Source organism: Symphodus melops (assembly GCF_947650265.1).
Source record: "Symphodus melops genome assembly, chromosome: 13".
NCBI classification, from domain to species: Eukaryota; Metazoa; Chordata; class Actinopteri; order Labriformes; family Labridae; genus Symphodus; species Symphodus melops.
In genome coordinates this window covers 3,294,018-3,308,450 of record NC_136703.1, presented here as the reverse complement: position 1 = coordinate 3,308,450, position 14,433 = coordinate 3,294,018, and the positions used below count along the sequence as shown (strand labels likewise).

At 41.4% G+C, this 14,433-nt stretch overlaps 1 protein-coding gene across 4 annotated transcripts in view; it reads left to right on the top strand.

Moving 5' to 3' along the window:
• prex1 (phosphatidylinositol-3,4,5-trisphosphate-dependent Rac exchange factor 1) overlaps positions 1-13,573 on the top strand; it is a 95,708-nt gene extending 82,135 nt beyond the window's left edge. The window contains exons 28-41 of one of the 4 annotated variants that reach the window (XM_079360464.1): positions 150-232; positions 1,201-1,291; positions 2,241-2,369; positions 2,459-2,500; positions 3,372-3,589; positions 4,000-4,102; positions 6,668-6,811; positions 7,754-7,868; positions 8,886-8,952; positions 9,068-9,112; positions 9,664-9,839; positions 10,102-10,204; positions 11,323-11,390; positions 11,492-13,573. In XM_079360464.1, coding sequence (XP_079216590.1) covers positions 150-232; positions 1,201-1,291; positions 2,241-2,369; positions 2,459-2,500; positions 3,372-3,589; positions 4,000-4,102; positions 6,668-6,811; positions 7,754-7,868; positions 8,886-8,952; positions 9,068-9,112; positions 9,664-9,839; positions 10,102-10,204; positions 11,323-11,390; positions 11,492-11,534 — 1,427 coding nt within the window. In that variant the 3' untranslated portion in view covers positions 11,535-13,573. Of the gene's footprint in view, positions 1-149; positions 233-1,200; positions 1,313-2,240; positions 2,370-2,458; positions 2,501-3,371; positions 3,590-3,999; positions 4,103-6,667; positions 6,812-7,753; positions 7,869-8,885; positions 8,953-9,067; positions 9,113-9,663; positions 9,840-10,101; positions 10,205-11,322; positions 11,391-11,491 lie in introns of all 4 variants that reach the window. The other 3 variants (XM_079360463.1, XM_079360465.1, XM_079360466.1) reach the window with 3 other exon arrangements.
• Positions 13,574-14,433: the final 860 nt, after the last annotated feature.

Sequence of the window (14,433 nt, the reverse complement as noted above, 5' to 3'; positions counted from 1 at the left end):
TTCTGATGAAATAACTTTAAGCCTTGTTACATCTTTAAATCAGATTTTGCATTAAACAGATGGAAAGAAACACGTGTGATAACGATGAAGAATCTACTCTGGTTTCCTCAAATGTGTGATTTTTCCGTTTGGTCATTTTTGGCTGCTAGGGGACGAGTTGCCCTGTGACATGAGGATTCCCTCGGACAAACAGGACAAGCTGCACGGCTGCCTCGAGCACCTTTTCAACCAGGTCAGTTCTGCCGCCGGATTTTATTCATGATCCATTTCCTGCAAAACGACAAAGCTTTATTCCAAAACCAAACCTTGAAAGAAGTGAGCAGTAACAGAGATGTCTTAACAGTGGCCTCTTAGTGAAGAAAAACAGTGAAACTTAAAGACACACACACACACACACACACACACACACACACACACACACACACACACACACACACACACACACACACGTACGTCACAGCCGAACCATTTGGAGCAGATGATTATGATAGCAATCAGTCAACATCTGGGCTGAGTTACTTAGTGGGGCTCTGTGTCCTCTGGTCAGGATCCTTATTTCTCTGATTCTCATCTTTCACTGACGTCCTATTTCTCTCTTCTCTATCACACACACACACACACACACACACACACACACACACACACACACACACACACTTGCTCAGGTACCTCTATCCATCTTTTCATCTCCTCTTACCTTTGACTCTCTTATGGGCTTTCCACATGTAAACAGCTGCTCAGGGGGGCTGAAAACAAACTTGTTGTTGTTAAAACTCAAAGACCCTCAGCAGGAGCCCTCTGCAGTGGTTTAGTGTGTAGTTGTTGTGTTTTTTCATGATTGTTTGAATTAAAACTGAGTAACAGGAAGGAGTTGGCAAGAAATACGTTTTGAGAACGAAGGATCAAGCAAACTCAAAGCCTGAATGATGAACTCTCTCACTCTGTCTGTCTCTCTCCCTCTCTCTCTCTCTCTCCCTCCCTCTCTCCCTCCCTCCCTCTCTCTCTCTCTCTCTCTCTCTCTCTCTCTCTCTCTCTCTCTCTCTCTCTCTCTCTCTCTCTCTCTGTCTCTCTCCCTCTCTCTCTCTCTCTCTCTCTCTCTCTCTCTCTCTCTCTCTCTCTCTCTCTCTCTCTCTCTCTCTCTCTCTCCTCTCTCTCTCTCTCTCTCTCTCTCTGTCCCTCTCTCTCTCTCTCTTCACACAGGTTGACTCCATTAACAGCCTGCTCAAAGGATCTGTGATGATGAAAGCCTGTGAGGAGACCAAACACTTTTACCCTGACAACACCCAACCAGGTTGGAGAAGATCATTTCAAAGCAAGCATACTATAAAATATTGATTCTTTATCACCAACGTCTCCTATTGGCTTAGAGGAAAAATAATCTGCTGCACACTTTAAATGACTCAAATTTACTGAGACTTGTTGTGAGCAAACTGACCGAACCAGATGAAGATACAAATGAAACATGTTCACTCACAACAAAGTCATTTTCAGTATGCGGCGGATTCTTTGACTTCTTCTTCTTCTGACCGCCACATGACCACGTAGTTTGGCTGTGCATGGCGAGTGCTGTTCATCATTTAATTTTTCTATCGGGTCTTAAAAGCATCAAGGTTTAAGTTCAGTTCACGGTCATTGGAACTAAATCAAAAGCCATTTAAAATAATGAGAAAGCCTTTCCAGTGGAATTATACATTAAAGATGTGATGATTAGATATTACTATTTTAGATTGTCATCCATTACATTGAATCACCGACCTTTGGATTCAAACTTTAATCCAGATACATAGATTAATATATTGAACTACAGCATTGAACTTTGATGAAAAATTCCTTAATTATTCTTACAGTGCAAATATGAAATGAAATGAGGACAAATAAATAACAGAAAAGGTCGTTGATTGAGTTCATTGAAAAAAAGAATGTGTATCTAGTGATGAAGACCAGGACATGCTTCCTTTAGAGAGCTCAGGGTAAAAGAAAAAGAGGCGGGACTTAGCAGAGAAGCAGCAGTGTGGGGAAACAACAACTTTGATTAAAAGTGCACTTTTTTTGACCTAACAGTAAGCTGCTAACATCACATTTGGTGAACTAATATCTACTACTGTTAATTCCTCTGTGTGTGCATACTGTATGTGTGTTTACCGTCTGAGAGGTCAGAGGTCGTCAAGGTAGAACTAACGTTTAACAAATGAAATTACTGAGCAGCTGCACGCACTAACACTTTGCTGTTCTTAATGCAGAGTTCCGACAAACGGACGACTGGACCATTCGTAGTCGTTACATGATTCAGAAGAACATCGGGGAGGACCCCTGGAACCTGCCCACCTCCATCAAAACGCTGGTGGAGAGCCTGCAGAGATACGTGGATGGTCAGTGAAACACATGTGCAGACCTCTTATGTAACGTCGGTCTGGTTCATATCAGTCACCTCACCTTGTTTTGTCTTCTGCCTCCACAGATGGAAGGAACCAGCTTCTCCTTGCTCTGCTCAAGTGCACAGGTACAGAAACTCAGTGAAAGAGGAGAGAGAGCAGTTCATAATCAGAGTGAGATGGTGGCGAGTAACCTAAATACAAGCCAGTTTTAATTTTCCATTTAATGACCAGAGAAATTGGACAGACACGCCGTGCAATCACTCAGCTGAGTTTGGTTTTAAACAGCAGGAAAAAGCCTGTTAATTTAAGTATTTTAAATGATTCCAACAGCTTGAACTTTTTGCTAATGAGATCATCCATCATATGAAAAATACATCCAGACTTCATCGGGACATCTGCACAACCTTAAAGCAGCTTCAAAGATGATTGAATTGCAACTCAAATATTTATTTAAAATGTCAGAAATGTGGTTTCTGGAGCTTTTTGAAATCATGTTTCCATTCTTCTATTACTTCAGTTTGTCACATGAAGGTTAAAACATTTTCTGTCATATGCTGGATAGGGAAGCCAAAAAAGGGTTTCTTTCATCACAGCTTTACTGCAAACAGATCAAGCAGATGTTTGCCTATATTTAGTTTCAAGTCAAGTGAGTCAGTTTTATATATTTCTTAAAAAAGCTGGTTTTCATTATCCAGATCAGGATCGGATCCAGATTGCGGCCGATTGTTCAGCTTGTTTGTACAGGAATGAGGGCTGGTGTCAAAACACATGATGCTCCAGTCACTTTGAAGTGAACAGAGGCAGATGGTGCTGGTTAATGGGAGATATCCTCTCAGGGGACACAAGCTAATGGAATAGAGTCTATGTTTTGGAGCGGCTCCAGTTGAACTCGTGTAATGAGGGAGGTTACAGCGGGAGGTTGGGCTGCCTTACACTTTTGAACTCCATCCCTCCCTGACATCAACCTCTCTTCCTTCTACCTTCCTTCAACATCAGACACATCTCTTCAGCTGCGCCGGGATGTGATCTTCTGCCAGGCAGCGACCGGAGCTCTGTGCACGCTGGCGGAGCAGCTGTTGGCGGCACTGCGATCCCGGTTCAACAACGCCGGCGAGTACCAGGAAGACGGCAAGGAGACCAGTAGGAAGTGGCTGGAGCAGATATCAGCCATCGGCGTTCTGCTGCACTTCCAATCTACTTTAGCGCCACACCTGGTGAGGATGGGTGACGTGTGTTTATTTGACGTGAAGGACAAAAATCGATTGGGTAATTCAGGGACTCTGACTTGGCAAGCACTCACTGACCAGGACAAATACTTCTGTTACAAGAATTTTAAATGTTTAACGCCAGTCTCACGGGCCTCCTGCAGAACTTCACTTAAAGGCACAAGTGTCCCCATTTAGAATCCTGTTCTAATGCAGCACTACTGAGTGACTCAGTTTGATGTATAGCTGATACATTTTGAAGCAATCGTCAACATGTGTGTCTGTCCTGTTATGTCCACTTTGAGAATGTGTTCAGGATCATTTGTTGTTTGTGTTGGGGTTTTTTTACCACGTATCCAGCTGTCTTAAAACACACACACAGCTTCTGTCCTCTGAGCTTTCTTTCTCTCCTCCTGCAGAAAGAGGAGCGCACCATGCTGGAAGACACCAAGGCCGCCCTGTTGGACTTGGACAAAGTCACTGTGTTCTTCAGGCAACTGGAGGACGAGTTTCTTGTCGCAAGTAAGAGACGATGAAAAAAAAAAAAAAAAAAAAAGTGACTCGAGCCATTCAGACCGCACGGCTGATGATGAGCAGCTGTATGGTTTCACTCACTCAGAATAAAGTTCCATTATGGGCATGCATGGTTGCTATTGAGGGTGAAATTGACATTTTTGCAGTTGCAAATTTAATTTTCTTTTCAGTGGAGTGACTGAATAGAGAGCTGAAACAAAACTACAATGGCTCCATAAATCATCTTAAACAAGAGCAGAGCATGAAGTCTGTTAGTCCTCGTTGTCCTCTATGGTTCCTTCCTGACGGGCTGTGAGGGGCGTCAAGTGACCTTTTGTGCCGCTCTGAGATTATAAAACACTGACACACACAGCATGAAGGCAGCAAACGCGTAGAGACCCTTCAGCAGGTTTTTTGAATTTGTTACATTATATTGAATAACTCTGATTGTTGCTGATTTGTTGCTTTGATCATTTCATATTACAAGTCAAACGTTTCCTCCTATGTGTTAGATTTTAAGCCGAGCATCACAAACCCCTCTTCTCTTTGGATATTAAATTTTTCCAAAAGTTGCAGGATAGGTTTCACTTCACACAGCATCATTCTAGGACACATCGACTGCAGCCTTCAGCTGTGTCAGCCGTTACTTGACGATCAGATCATTTCTCAAAAGAGTGACAAATAAGTTTAAGTAGTTCCAAACATTTGTTTGATTTAGAGAAATACATGCAGGGGTAACTCACTAACTGACCGCATGTATTTCCTCGCAAGGTGGTTGAAACATCTCATGAATATGCACACATAGTACATTTAGATTCTTTTCATACTGACATGAAAACACACTTGTAATCTTCATGCAGCTTGTGCTCAAGTGGTGGCTGAATATTCTTTTAGAGCATGAAAAGTGTCGTTTAGCATTCCTTCTGTCCTACAGCTGACGGTTGCAGCATTCCTTTCACAGTTAGCTGAGGACGCACACAGGTCGTTCATTGTGGGCATGACTGTGTGTGTATAAAGTTTAGGACCCGAGCGTGTTTGTGCCTTTTAATCACATCAGTATCTGCATTCAGTGAAGGTGCTGCAGCCTACCAGAAAACCTTAAAGCCAGCAAGGTACAAAGGATGACTGCATCCTAAATCAGTTCTCTTTTCAGAAGCCTCAATATGGGCTTCAGAGATTGCGGGCTCAAAGGAAAAGCACATCACGCACTTCCCATTTTAAGGGGGAAGCTTTGGGTGAAGCTGCTATTTTATAGTTTCACACTCAGCAGCAATTTAGTGTCAACATACTTGTGTATTGTGCACAAATGTTTAGACCTTTAATGCAAAATAAATCTAAATGAGAAAATATGTGCTGAAGTTGCGTTTTACCCTCAGACTGCTGCAGTGCAGGTAGACGGTTTGTGGCAGCAGCATCTATTGATTTGCTAATAGCATCTTAAGCATGCATGCTTCACTAGATAAGGTGAGGTAAGACTCTTGTAAGCGTCGAAGAGCAGCGGGACCCTGAGTTCAGCCGAGAGCGTCGGAGCCATTTTCACAGGATTCTGGTTCGATGGATTCTCTGGAAGAGAGCGCTGACCTCAGAGGTCACGCAGCAAAGGTCATCAAGACTCATCACTTATTACTGTTCATTCATTGTTTGTAGGACAAGAAAGAGGTTTCCCCTCTGGGTGATCATTCTTAAAACTAGAATTGTTTAATGTGCACAGGATTAAACATTATAGAGTCAATCAACATGATGTTTAATGACAATGAATAATAAAAATTTAAATGTTTGTGAACTTAAGTATTTTTTATTTTGTTAATGGTTTCTTCTGAAGTGTGAAAGGTATTTATTTTCACATTTCTTAAAGGTATTAGGATAACGAGTTATCAGGTTAAAGTTCATGAGTTTTAATCAACTTAACAAAGTAATGTAACTTATAGAACTTGATTGAAATGAAACACTTATGCTAAATTATTATCTTAATGAATTAAATGTACAGCATTACAGTTTCCAGTCATATGGTCACTTCCATGTGATTGGCTGGTTGCAGACTCGGGTTGACTGGAGCATGAATGTATTGATGGGATTCAAGAAAAAGAATCAATAAAGTTTAAAAATATTACTGATTTAATTAATGGCTTTCGAGACTAACAACACTGACTGTGATGGTACAGCATGTTAGTCATTTAAATGCATCAGCAGCTCGTATTGTACAGTATATTCCTGTTTCTCTCAGTGACTGTAATGAATAAGTTTATTGTCTTGTGTTGATGCCATCCGGAAACCTGGAGTGCCAAAGAACTGTTCAGTTTAGTAAAGATGTTTTTAATACACGTTAGGGGGCCGTTTGTTTTTTTCTTCCTAACAATTCACATTCACATCTACTATCTACTGTATGTAATTTTTTTCACGTGTGAACATTTGCAAAGCAAGACTTCCTTCCATAGACAACTACAGCGAGATCACTCACATCACAGACCCTTTCTATTCTCACATCTTCCTCTGTTCAGTCACACAAACAACCAATAGTATAATAGAACAATCCTCTTAATGTCCCCCCCGTCTGTCTGTGTTTGTGTATTGCAGACACACCAGTGTGCTACCAGGTGGAGGGCAGCCGACAGGCCCTGAGGGTCACCCTGTACCTGGACAGCTGTCACTTCAGCGAGCTTCCCAGTCGACTGCAGAACGGAGGCAGCCTCAAGCTCCACACCGTCCTCTTCACCAAAGGTAAAACTGGGCCGAGAGGGAAAACTGAGAACGTCTTGTCAGCCATGTGGACAAGCTTTAGTAGCATTATAAAGAATTTTAGTTAAATGTGTAAAAATGTCGGGGTCAAAATCAGGTTTGCATGCACATCAAACCAGAAAGGTTATTTGAGTTAAATTCTGGGAGGGTTTTATTTAACACAGAGGACAAGAAAGTCACGTACATCCACTATACTTTGAATGTATTTTTAAAAATCACTTTTAGCCTCGCTGTCTCCCATAAAAACACATACGCTGATAGTTTTATGTGCTCCTATTAAGTTGGATTGACGCCTTTTATTGGCTGTTTAAATGCACCCTGCTTTACGTTCTCCTCTGCTGCCATGCTCCTCTAATTGTCCATCAGTCTCTGCTGGCCTGGCATGAATGAACAGCATTATGCATCATGCCTGTTTGCCAAAACAGCCTTTAATTTTCCACTGACAAGTGCCAGTTGGAACACTAACCCAATAATAGAGCCTGTATTGCTCTTATTGACTAAAATGTCGAACAAAATGCTGCAACACAGGCTTAGAGCTGTTTAGCTGCTATGATTTATGGCTCAACATTGCCACCTACTGGAAAACAGTCTTCACTGCAGGCTTGGGGAAAGTTTAATACTGATTTTATCTGTGTAGGAGTGTGTGGTCATATTTTTCAGCATCATACATCATCATACAGTATGCCTTACAAAAGGACATTTTAATCATTTCCCTCTTTTTAAGATGTTGTAACATTATTCATTGTTATACTTGGATTTAGGGGTCCATACATTTGCTGTCCAGCGGTTACATAAGAGCTATTTGCATATCAATGTAGGGGGGTTATGATGTCATTAAAATGCATGAGGGTTCAAGTTTAGTGTTGTGATCTGTGTGTGTGTGAATGTGTGTTGATGCCGATGCCTCCTGTGTGTGTCCTCCAGCTCTGGAGCGTCCCGAGGGAGTGTCCCAGCAGGACTACGCAGCCATGGAGGAGTTCCAGCAGCGCACCAACGCCGTCTCACTAGAGCGGGTCAAGGCCTACTACCGCAGACTCAGGTGTGTGTGCTTCACTGCATCACAGCCCTCCAGCAGCTTACTCACTAACACTCCGGATAGATTTCACCTTAAAGGGAGGGTTCACCCTCTGGTGTTGCATAAGCCAGCAGAAACTACGCTGCAATTGCTGTTTTGTTTTTTTTTACTTTGACTTCAAGAGTTTTCAAGGTTTTCGAGTTTTTCAAGGTGAGGAGTGTATCATTTATCAAGACCCATCTTGGAAAGAGTCCCACACCCACTAAGAGGATTGAGTTTTCTGCAAGAGAGGCTGGCACATATAGATTGTTTGTTACCTAAACACCAGCACGAGTGTTTTTTAATCTCACTTTAAAATATTCAGCTGTTATCATATTTTAATATAATCTGTGAAAGATGAGATGCTAAGAAGAGCTAAGTGCTTACATTTAAACCTTATCATCAGTTTTATAATTAAAGGCCTCCTGAGGAACTCCCCCCCCCCCCCCTGAGCCTGCTTACTCTACAGTCAGATGTATCTGGCAGCCGTTTTCACCTTCTCTCACACGTACCTCGCTGCGGCGGTTTCAGGCATTGAAAAGCTTTCAGGCAAAATAGAATAAATGTGTCTTGGTGCTGATGGCCTTTTACAGGTCACACAGAGACGTCAGTATTAAGCTCAGTCTGCTTCAAAACCAACTAAAAACTCCTCGCAGGAGCTTTAAAAGAATCCCAAAACCTTTAATTTGACAAAGTTCAGAGTTTAAGCTCCGACCTAAATCCCTTTGTTTCATTTCCCCTTAAATTATATTTATGTTCTTTGTAAAAGTCCGTCATTAGGCTTAAGGTGTCTGATGCTTGCACGCTCAGTCCAGTGACTCATGCAACATCAATAAATTATGGGTTACAGTACGTACTGTTGCAGATGCATATTCTATAAAGTGAAGTGCTCTCGGTGACTCAGCTCTCGCTCGGACTGAGTCAGAGGAGAAAAAATCTCTACATTTCCAAGCAAGATGGAGAGTTTTTCAAACTGAAATAGATATGTTCTCGTCCTCACAGGGCTTTCTATTTGGAGAAGTCCAATCTCCCTACAGACTCCAACACCACAGCAATGAAGATCGACCAGGTAAACATACATCGACTGTGATATATTCTCCATGTGCTGTTTATATGAGACCTGTGCTCCTGACATAAGTCCTCTTTTTATATAATGTGTTGACTAAATATAAATGCAAGCACAGATACTGGGCCTTGAAGTTAGAGACCTTCGACCAAGCATTTCAAAAGTAAGATGAACTGGTGTCCTGTTACCTCCACTGGACCCCCCCCCCCCCTTCACTAGCTGGTCGAGACCCCCATTAACCCCAACTAACCTCAGAGTTGTATTTACTTGACGTGTAATCTTTTCTACCATCCCCCCCAGTAATGATTACAGTAGAAAAGAAATAATAGTGTCAGACAATGACGGTAGCTTTGATAGATTAAAGCTGATTAGAAAACACCGTAGTTTCTGTTTTCACCTCTTCAAAAGAAAGACTGCAAAGAACCTGTTTTGTTTTTCTCTTAAATTCTGCAGCTGCTCCATCTTAACAAGTCAACCAGTCGAATTGTTTCCTCATGTTTAATACTTTATTGATCTTCAATTCACAATTCTGCTTCTGCTGTTATTCTGGCATTCTTTAGAAAATAGCCAGAACCAGAAACAAGTAACTCTTTACAGTCGATTCTTTCAGTGACTTGTTAAAATGGCCGCTCCTGTGATATCCCATCGAGTCATCACATCAGACGTCCATGAAGTCCCCGGCCCTCTCTGACCTGTGCTGTCTTTCCCACACAGCTGCTGCGACCTCTCAACACCCTGGACGACCTGTGTCGACTCATGCAGTCCTATGTCAACGTGCGCCATAGTGCTCAGGGTCACCCGTCAGGTGTCAGCGTACTCTGCGTGTCCTCCGAGCTGTGTAACCGCCTGGGAGCCTGCCACATCACCATGTGTGCTACAGGCATGCAGAGGTCAGCCCGGCACCAAGCCAACTCCATTAAACTGCTTGTTTTGTATAACCAGACTGTCAGCTGCAATAAAGATTAACACAGGGCAGACCGAGTGGATGACATGCTCCACTGGACTTTAAAGTGCTGCCGTGCTTCATTGTCTGGATACATTTTTACCTTGAGGTGTCCAGCGGGTGCAAATGTGAAGCGTCACATTACTGTGTTTGTTAGAAAGGAACACACAGAGCTCACCTTTTTGCTTTTCTGATTTTGTTTTTTGCAGATGTACCCTAAGTGTGACACTGGAGCAGGCGATGATCTTAGCCAGGAACCACGGCCTCATGCCACGCTGCATCATGCAAACTATGGATATAATGCGCAAACAGGTAAAGCTTAGTTCAATCTCAGAACAAAAGTCCTGTAAAAAAAAAAAAAAAAAACCCTTGGGTAGTTCGATGCCCTCCCCACGAAATCAAATCAATCAATCCATCCATTTTTTTCTGGAGCTTATTCCTTACAGATGTTACACTTTAAATAAAGGTGAGATCTAGCCTGTACTCTTTGCTCTATTACCTCATCTATCCACTCTGAGCTCAGCGCTTGGCAACATTTAGGAAGGGAACAGTGACAAGAGAAAACTTCCTTTTGACAGGCAGAAACAGACTCGTGCTGATCAGCCATGTACTGCGACTGTGTTGATCTTTTAAGGTGGGATAGAGAAGACGGAGAGATTCATAGAGACGTACAGAGAAACAAAAATAAGTTTTACTGTCCTCAAAGAGGCAACTCGAGGTACATTTCAAAACAATCAGAAGAAAAACTTCTTAATTAGACAACAAAAAAAGTGATGTATATCTGAATATATTCTTATAAATATCATCAGGAAAATATTGTACACAAACATGATACATGTCAATAGCTGTTTACAATCTAATGAGTAAACTTCACATCCCCTGTGAATCTTCCACTCTCTTTAGTCCACGTATTTCCCCAGACTCCCAGCTGCTTTGCATGTTATTGAATTATTAAGCCATGGCCATGGGGATACATTAGTTTTTTGCTCTGTTTTTGGGGCTGTCCATCCCAAAGTGGCTCCTCTGAAATGTTATGTCATGTATCTGTGCAGATCTCTTCTGCCTTCTCATCCAGCCTACTCGGGTACAGTTAGTTCATACATACCTGTACATCATCCTGCTGCTCCCACACAAGTTTCCATACAGGTCGTCACTATTGTGTCTTGTTTGTTCTTGTGTTTTTCGATCCTATTCGATGAGTACAATTTCATTGAAAGTCTGTGAATACAACTTGATCACAAAGAGTACAGCTGCTCTACATCTGAGCATTATTCATGAATAAGGCTTTTTTTGTTCTATCAACTTACCTGAATATCTAATTCTCCCCTGAAAGCGACTTCTTATGGACATGTAAGATCCGAGAGACGGTCAGTTGAGCTGGATGCAATATTAGTATTGTATATTTCAAAGCCTTTTTCTTCTTCTACCAGGGGGCAAGAGTTGAGCTCTCTGCTAAAAATCTCAAGGTAATGGACCAGATGCCACCATCATTCCCAAGGTAGAGTATAAAACCACTTCCAGACACCTCTTCCCACACAGTCATGATTACTTTATAGACGGGGCAGATTCCCCTCATTAAAAGCTCTTCTCTTTCCACAGGCTCTTCAAACTGTGTTTGCCGCCCTCAGACGGAGACCTCTAAGAAATCTCTCACTTCATCTGAGGACTTGTCAGAGAAACTTAAAAGGAAGACATGATGAGAGATGACAGAAACAGTTGAAAGTTTTTCTTCACACTGCCAATGGAAATACTCTGCTACTACTACCGCCCTACTGCCCCAGTTACACACAGGGAGCGTTCCACCGTGGATGCCACTTGAGTTTCAGCGCAAGCTAAACAAGACTGAACAAGCAAATGTTAGTTATCACTAACCAACAGTGAGTCTGGTGCAGCCAAAAGCACAGGATTAGTCATGGACTATTATACTGGGATACAACCGAGGTTGAAGTATTATTGCTTTGACTGTCCGTCCACACAAAGCTGACACTGACTGTAAGCTTTGTTCAATACATAAGTGTGGGATGTGAACGCCCAAAGCTTTGTGCTGGTTAAAGTGTCTGTTGTGAATATGCTCGTACTATTAACTGGATTAACCAAACTACCTGTAGCAAACTGTCATCCTGAATGCAGATGTTATCCATTTTGCCTTGGACTGCAACTCCAGAGAGCCGCCTCTTTCTCTGTTTGGGCTGTGGGAGTTCCCCTGGGCTCAATGCTTGGACCCTGAGTGAAGTAGTTAGCCGGCTGAATAGATGCAGAAAGTCGAAGTGTAGACAGAAAGATGGAAGTAGGGATTGAGGGATCGATGAGAGGACGGACGAAACGAGCACGGGGCTGCTCTTTTTAAGCCTGTTGCATGTGGTCACTGTGCAATTACTGTAGGTTTAGTGTAAGTACTGTATTACTGCACTATATGAAGGATAGTTATTTATTGTGTCTGAAAAGAGCGTTTTTATCCCTCACTTACTCTATATCAGGTATTAAAGAATCTAAAAGCATTCCGGCCTAAGTATTGAACAGTATTTAAAGGACCAAGGCATGCCGTGTTTTAGACGTAACAGCTTGTGTATTTTATTTATATTTCTGAACTTTTATCACATCAGGAAGAGTTGCATTAATCTTCAGGGAGAGAGAGGGAGAGGGACAGAAGCTAGCTAATCAGACTCTAGACAAAGGTAGCTAAAGTGAACTATACGAGGCTGCTTGTCAATCAGCAGCCAATTACAGTTTGGGAAATTAAATCATTGTTAAATTATTAATATATTAATTCAAATGTACTAGTTGAAGGATTGCCTTCAGTTAACTAAGACGTCATTTGATTTTTAAATTTGTGTTTTTCATATCCTTGGGTCTTTTTACTGTAGGTATTAAAATAAGCACAATGATTGGTCCATTCAAGTCGCAGTGTTAGCAAAACGTACTGTAAACCGTTTGTGGATGACATAAACAAAGGGATTGTTTTACGACTGAAACACAGTCACATTCTTTTCTCTTCATTTTTAATTTCTTGTACATACAAACTTTAACGATGTCAGAGAGAAGGGCAGGACGCGTCTTACAGCAGCACAGTAACGCTTTAAAGGAAATGTGGTTATTTTTACGGCCATATTACAGCATATAAAGCGTCAGTCGTCTGAGGAGAAGCTCTTTTTCTTTGCTAAGCGTAACTTTACTGACAACTTGTTTTTGACACGCATCTCGAGAATCTGTCTCGACATGTTGCATTCATTAAGCAGATCACTTAGACCTTTTTATTTATTTAAAAGCTGTCTGGTTCCAAAAAAGCATGGTCAAATATGCATCGTTCTGCACAGGCATGCCCTCTGTTAAAAAAAGACCTGGTGCGTATTTGCATCGTTTTAACTTCCCCCAGTTGTTTTTCTTAATCTGAGCAGTAATGTAAAAACTAAGAGTGCAGCATTAGTGACTATAACCTGGTTTGAAAGTATGTGTTACCAGTTGAAATTAGCTAATAACTGCAGCATGTTGGTGTAGCTGGACAAACAAAACATGTCCCGGATTACACGTGATTTACATTATTCTAATGTTGTCTTGTAAATACTTTATTTGCAATCTTTATGTTGCCTGAAAATAACTGTACAAAGGATCTTTGTTGAATCTTTCTAAAAGTATCATTGTAAATGCAATCTTAACAAGATAGTAAATAAAATGTTCGCAGTATGATGATGTTTCTATCAGTGGAGCTGAAGAGTCGGCAAGCTGGGACTAAACAGAGGACATGATGCCTAAGAATGAGAACATACACACACACACACACACACACATGCACATTATTGTTTATCCTGTGATTTTCCTGATTTACAAGGTATCCTCCTCTGCCTCTTGTCACTTTTGTTCTAATGTATTGAACTGCCTGAATGATTAAAAAAAAGATTGATTATTGATAATTACATCCCTCAGTTTGCACACAGCGTACCAGCTGGTTGTGACTAAGTGCAGCTGCACGGAAACAAAAGGATCTCTGACTGAAGGGTTTTTTGTTTCCTTTAGTCCGGTTGCTCATAATTTTGTTTAAAGTCACATTACAAATTTGAGCCTGACTGATGTATCTGTTGGTTGCTTTATTACAAAAGAACCAGTGTCAGAAAATATGTCTGTCATCAGCTAATATGGGAAGAGCAGAACATAACTAATGTGGAGAACAATCATAGCATATAGTTTATTAAATGTAGTGTGCTTTGTTGAACACTCTTCAATGTCTGTAATTGCAGAATATAACATGTTCTGTAATATAATGAAGCATCTGCACAATCCAAATTGAAAAAAAGAAATTCTGAAAAAATCACCATAAATCAGCCACTAAATATCTAATCAGTCAATATTTCCACTTGAGAATCTGTATCCATCTCATCCTCAAACATCCTATATTGATCAGGCTCTGGTCCAGTGCAGGATCGGCTCACATCCTGCCCTCTAGCTAACATGATGCTTATCATCCTCGAATTCTCTGAGAGCTTCCTGATCTTTTTCTCCAGTTAGCTGTATGAAAGTCTACATTGATGTGCAATGCACTGACGGCT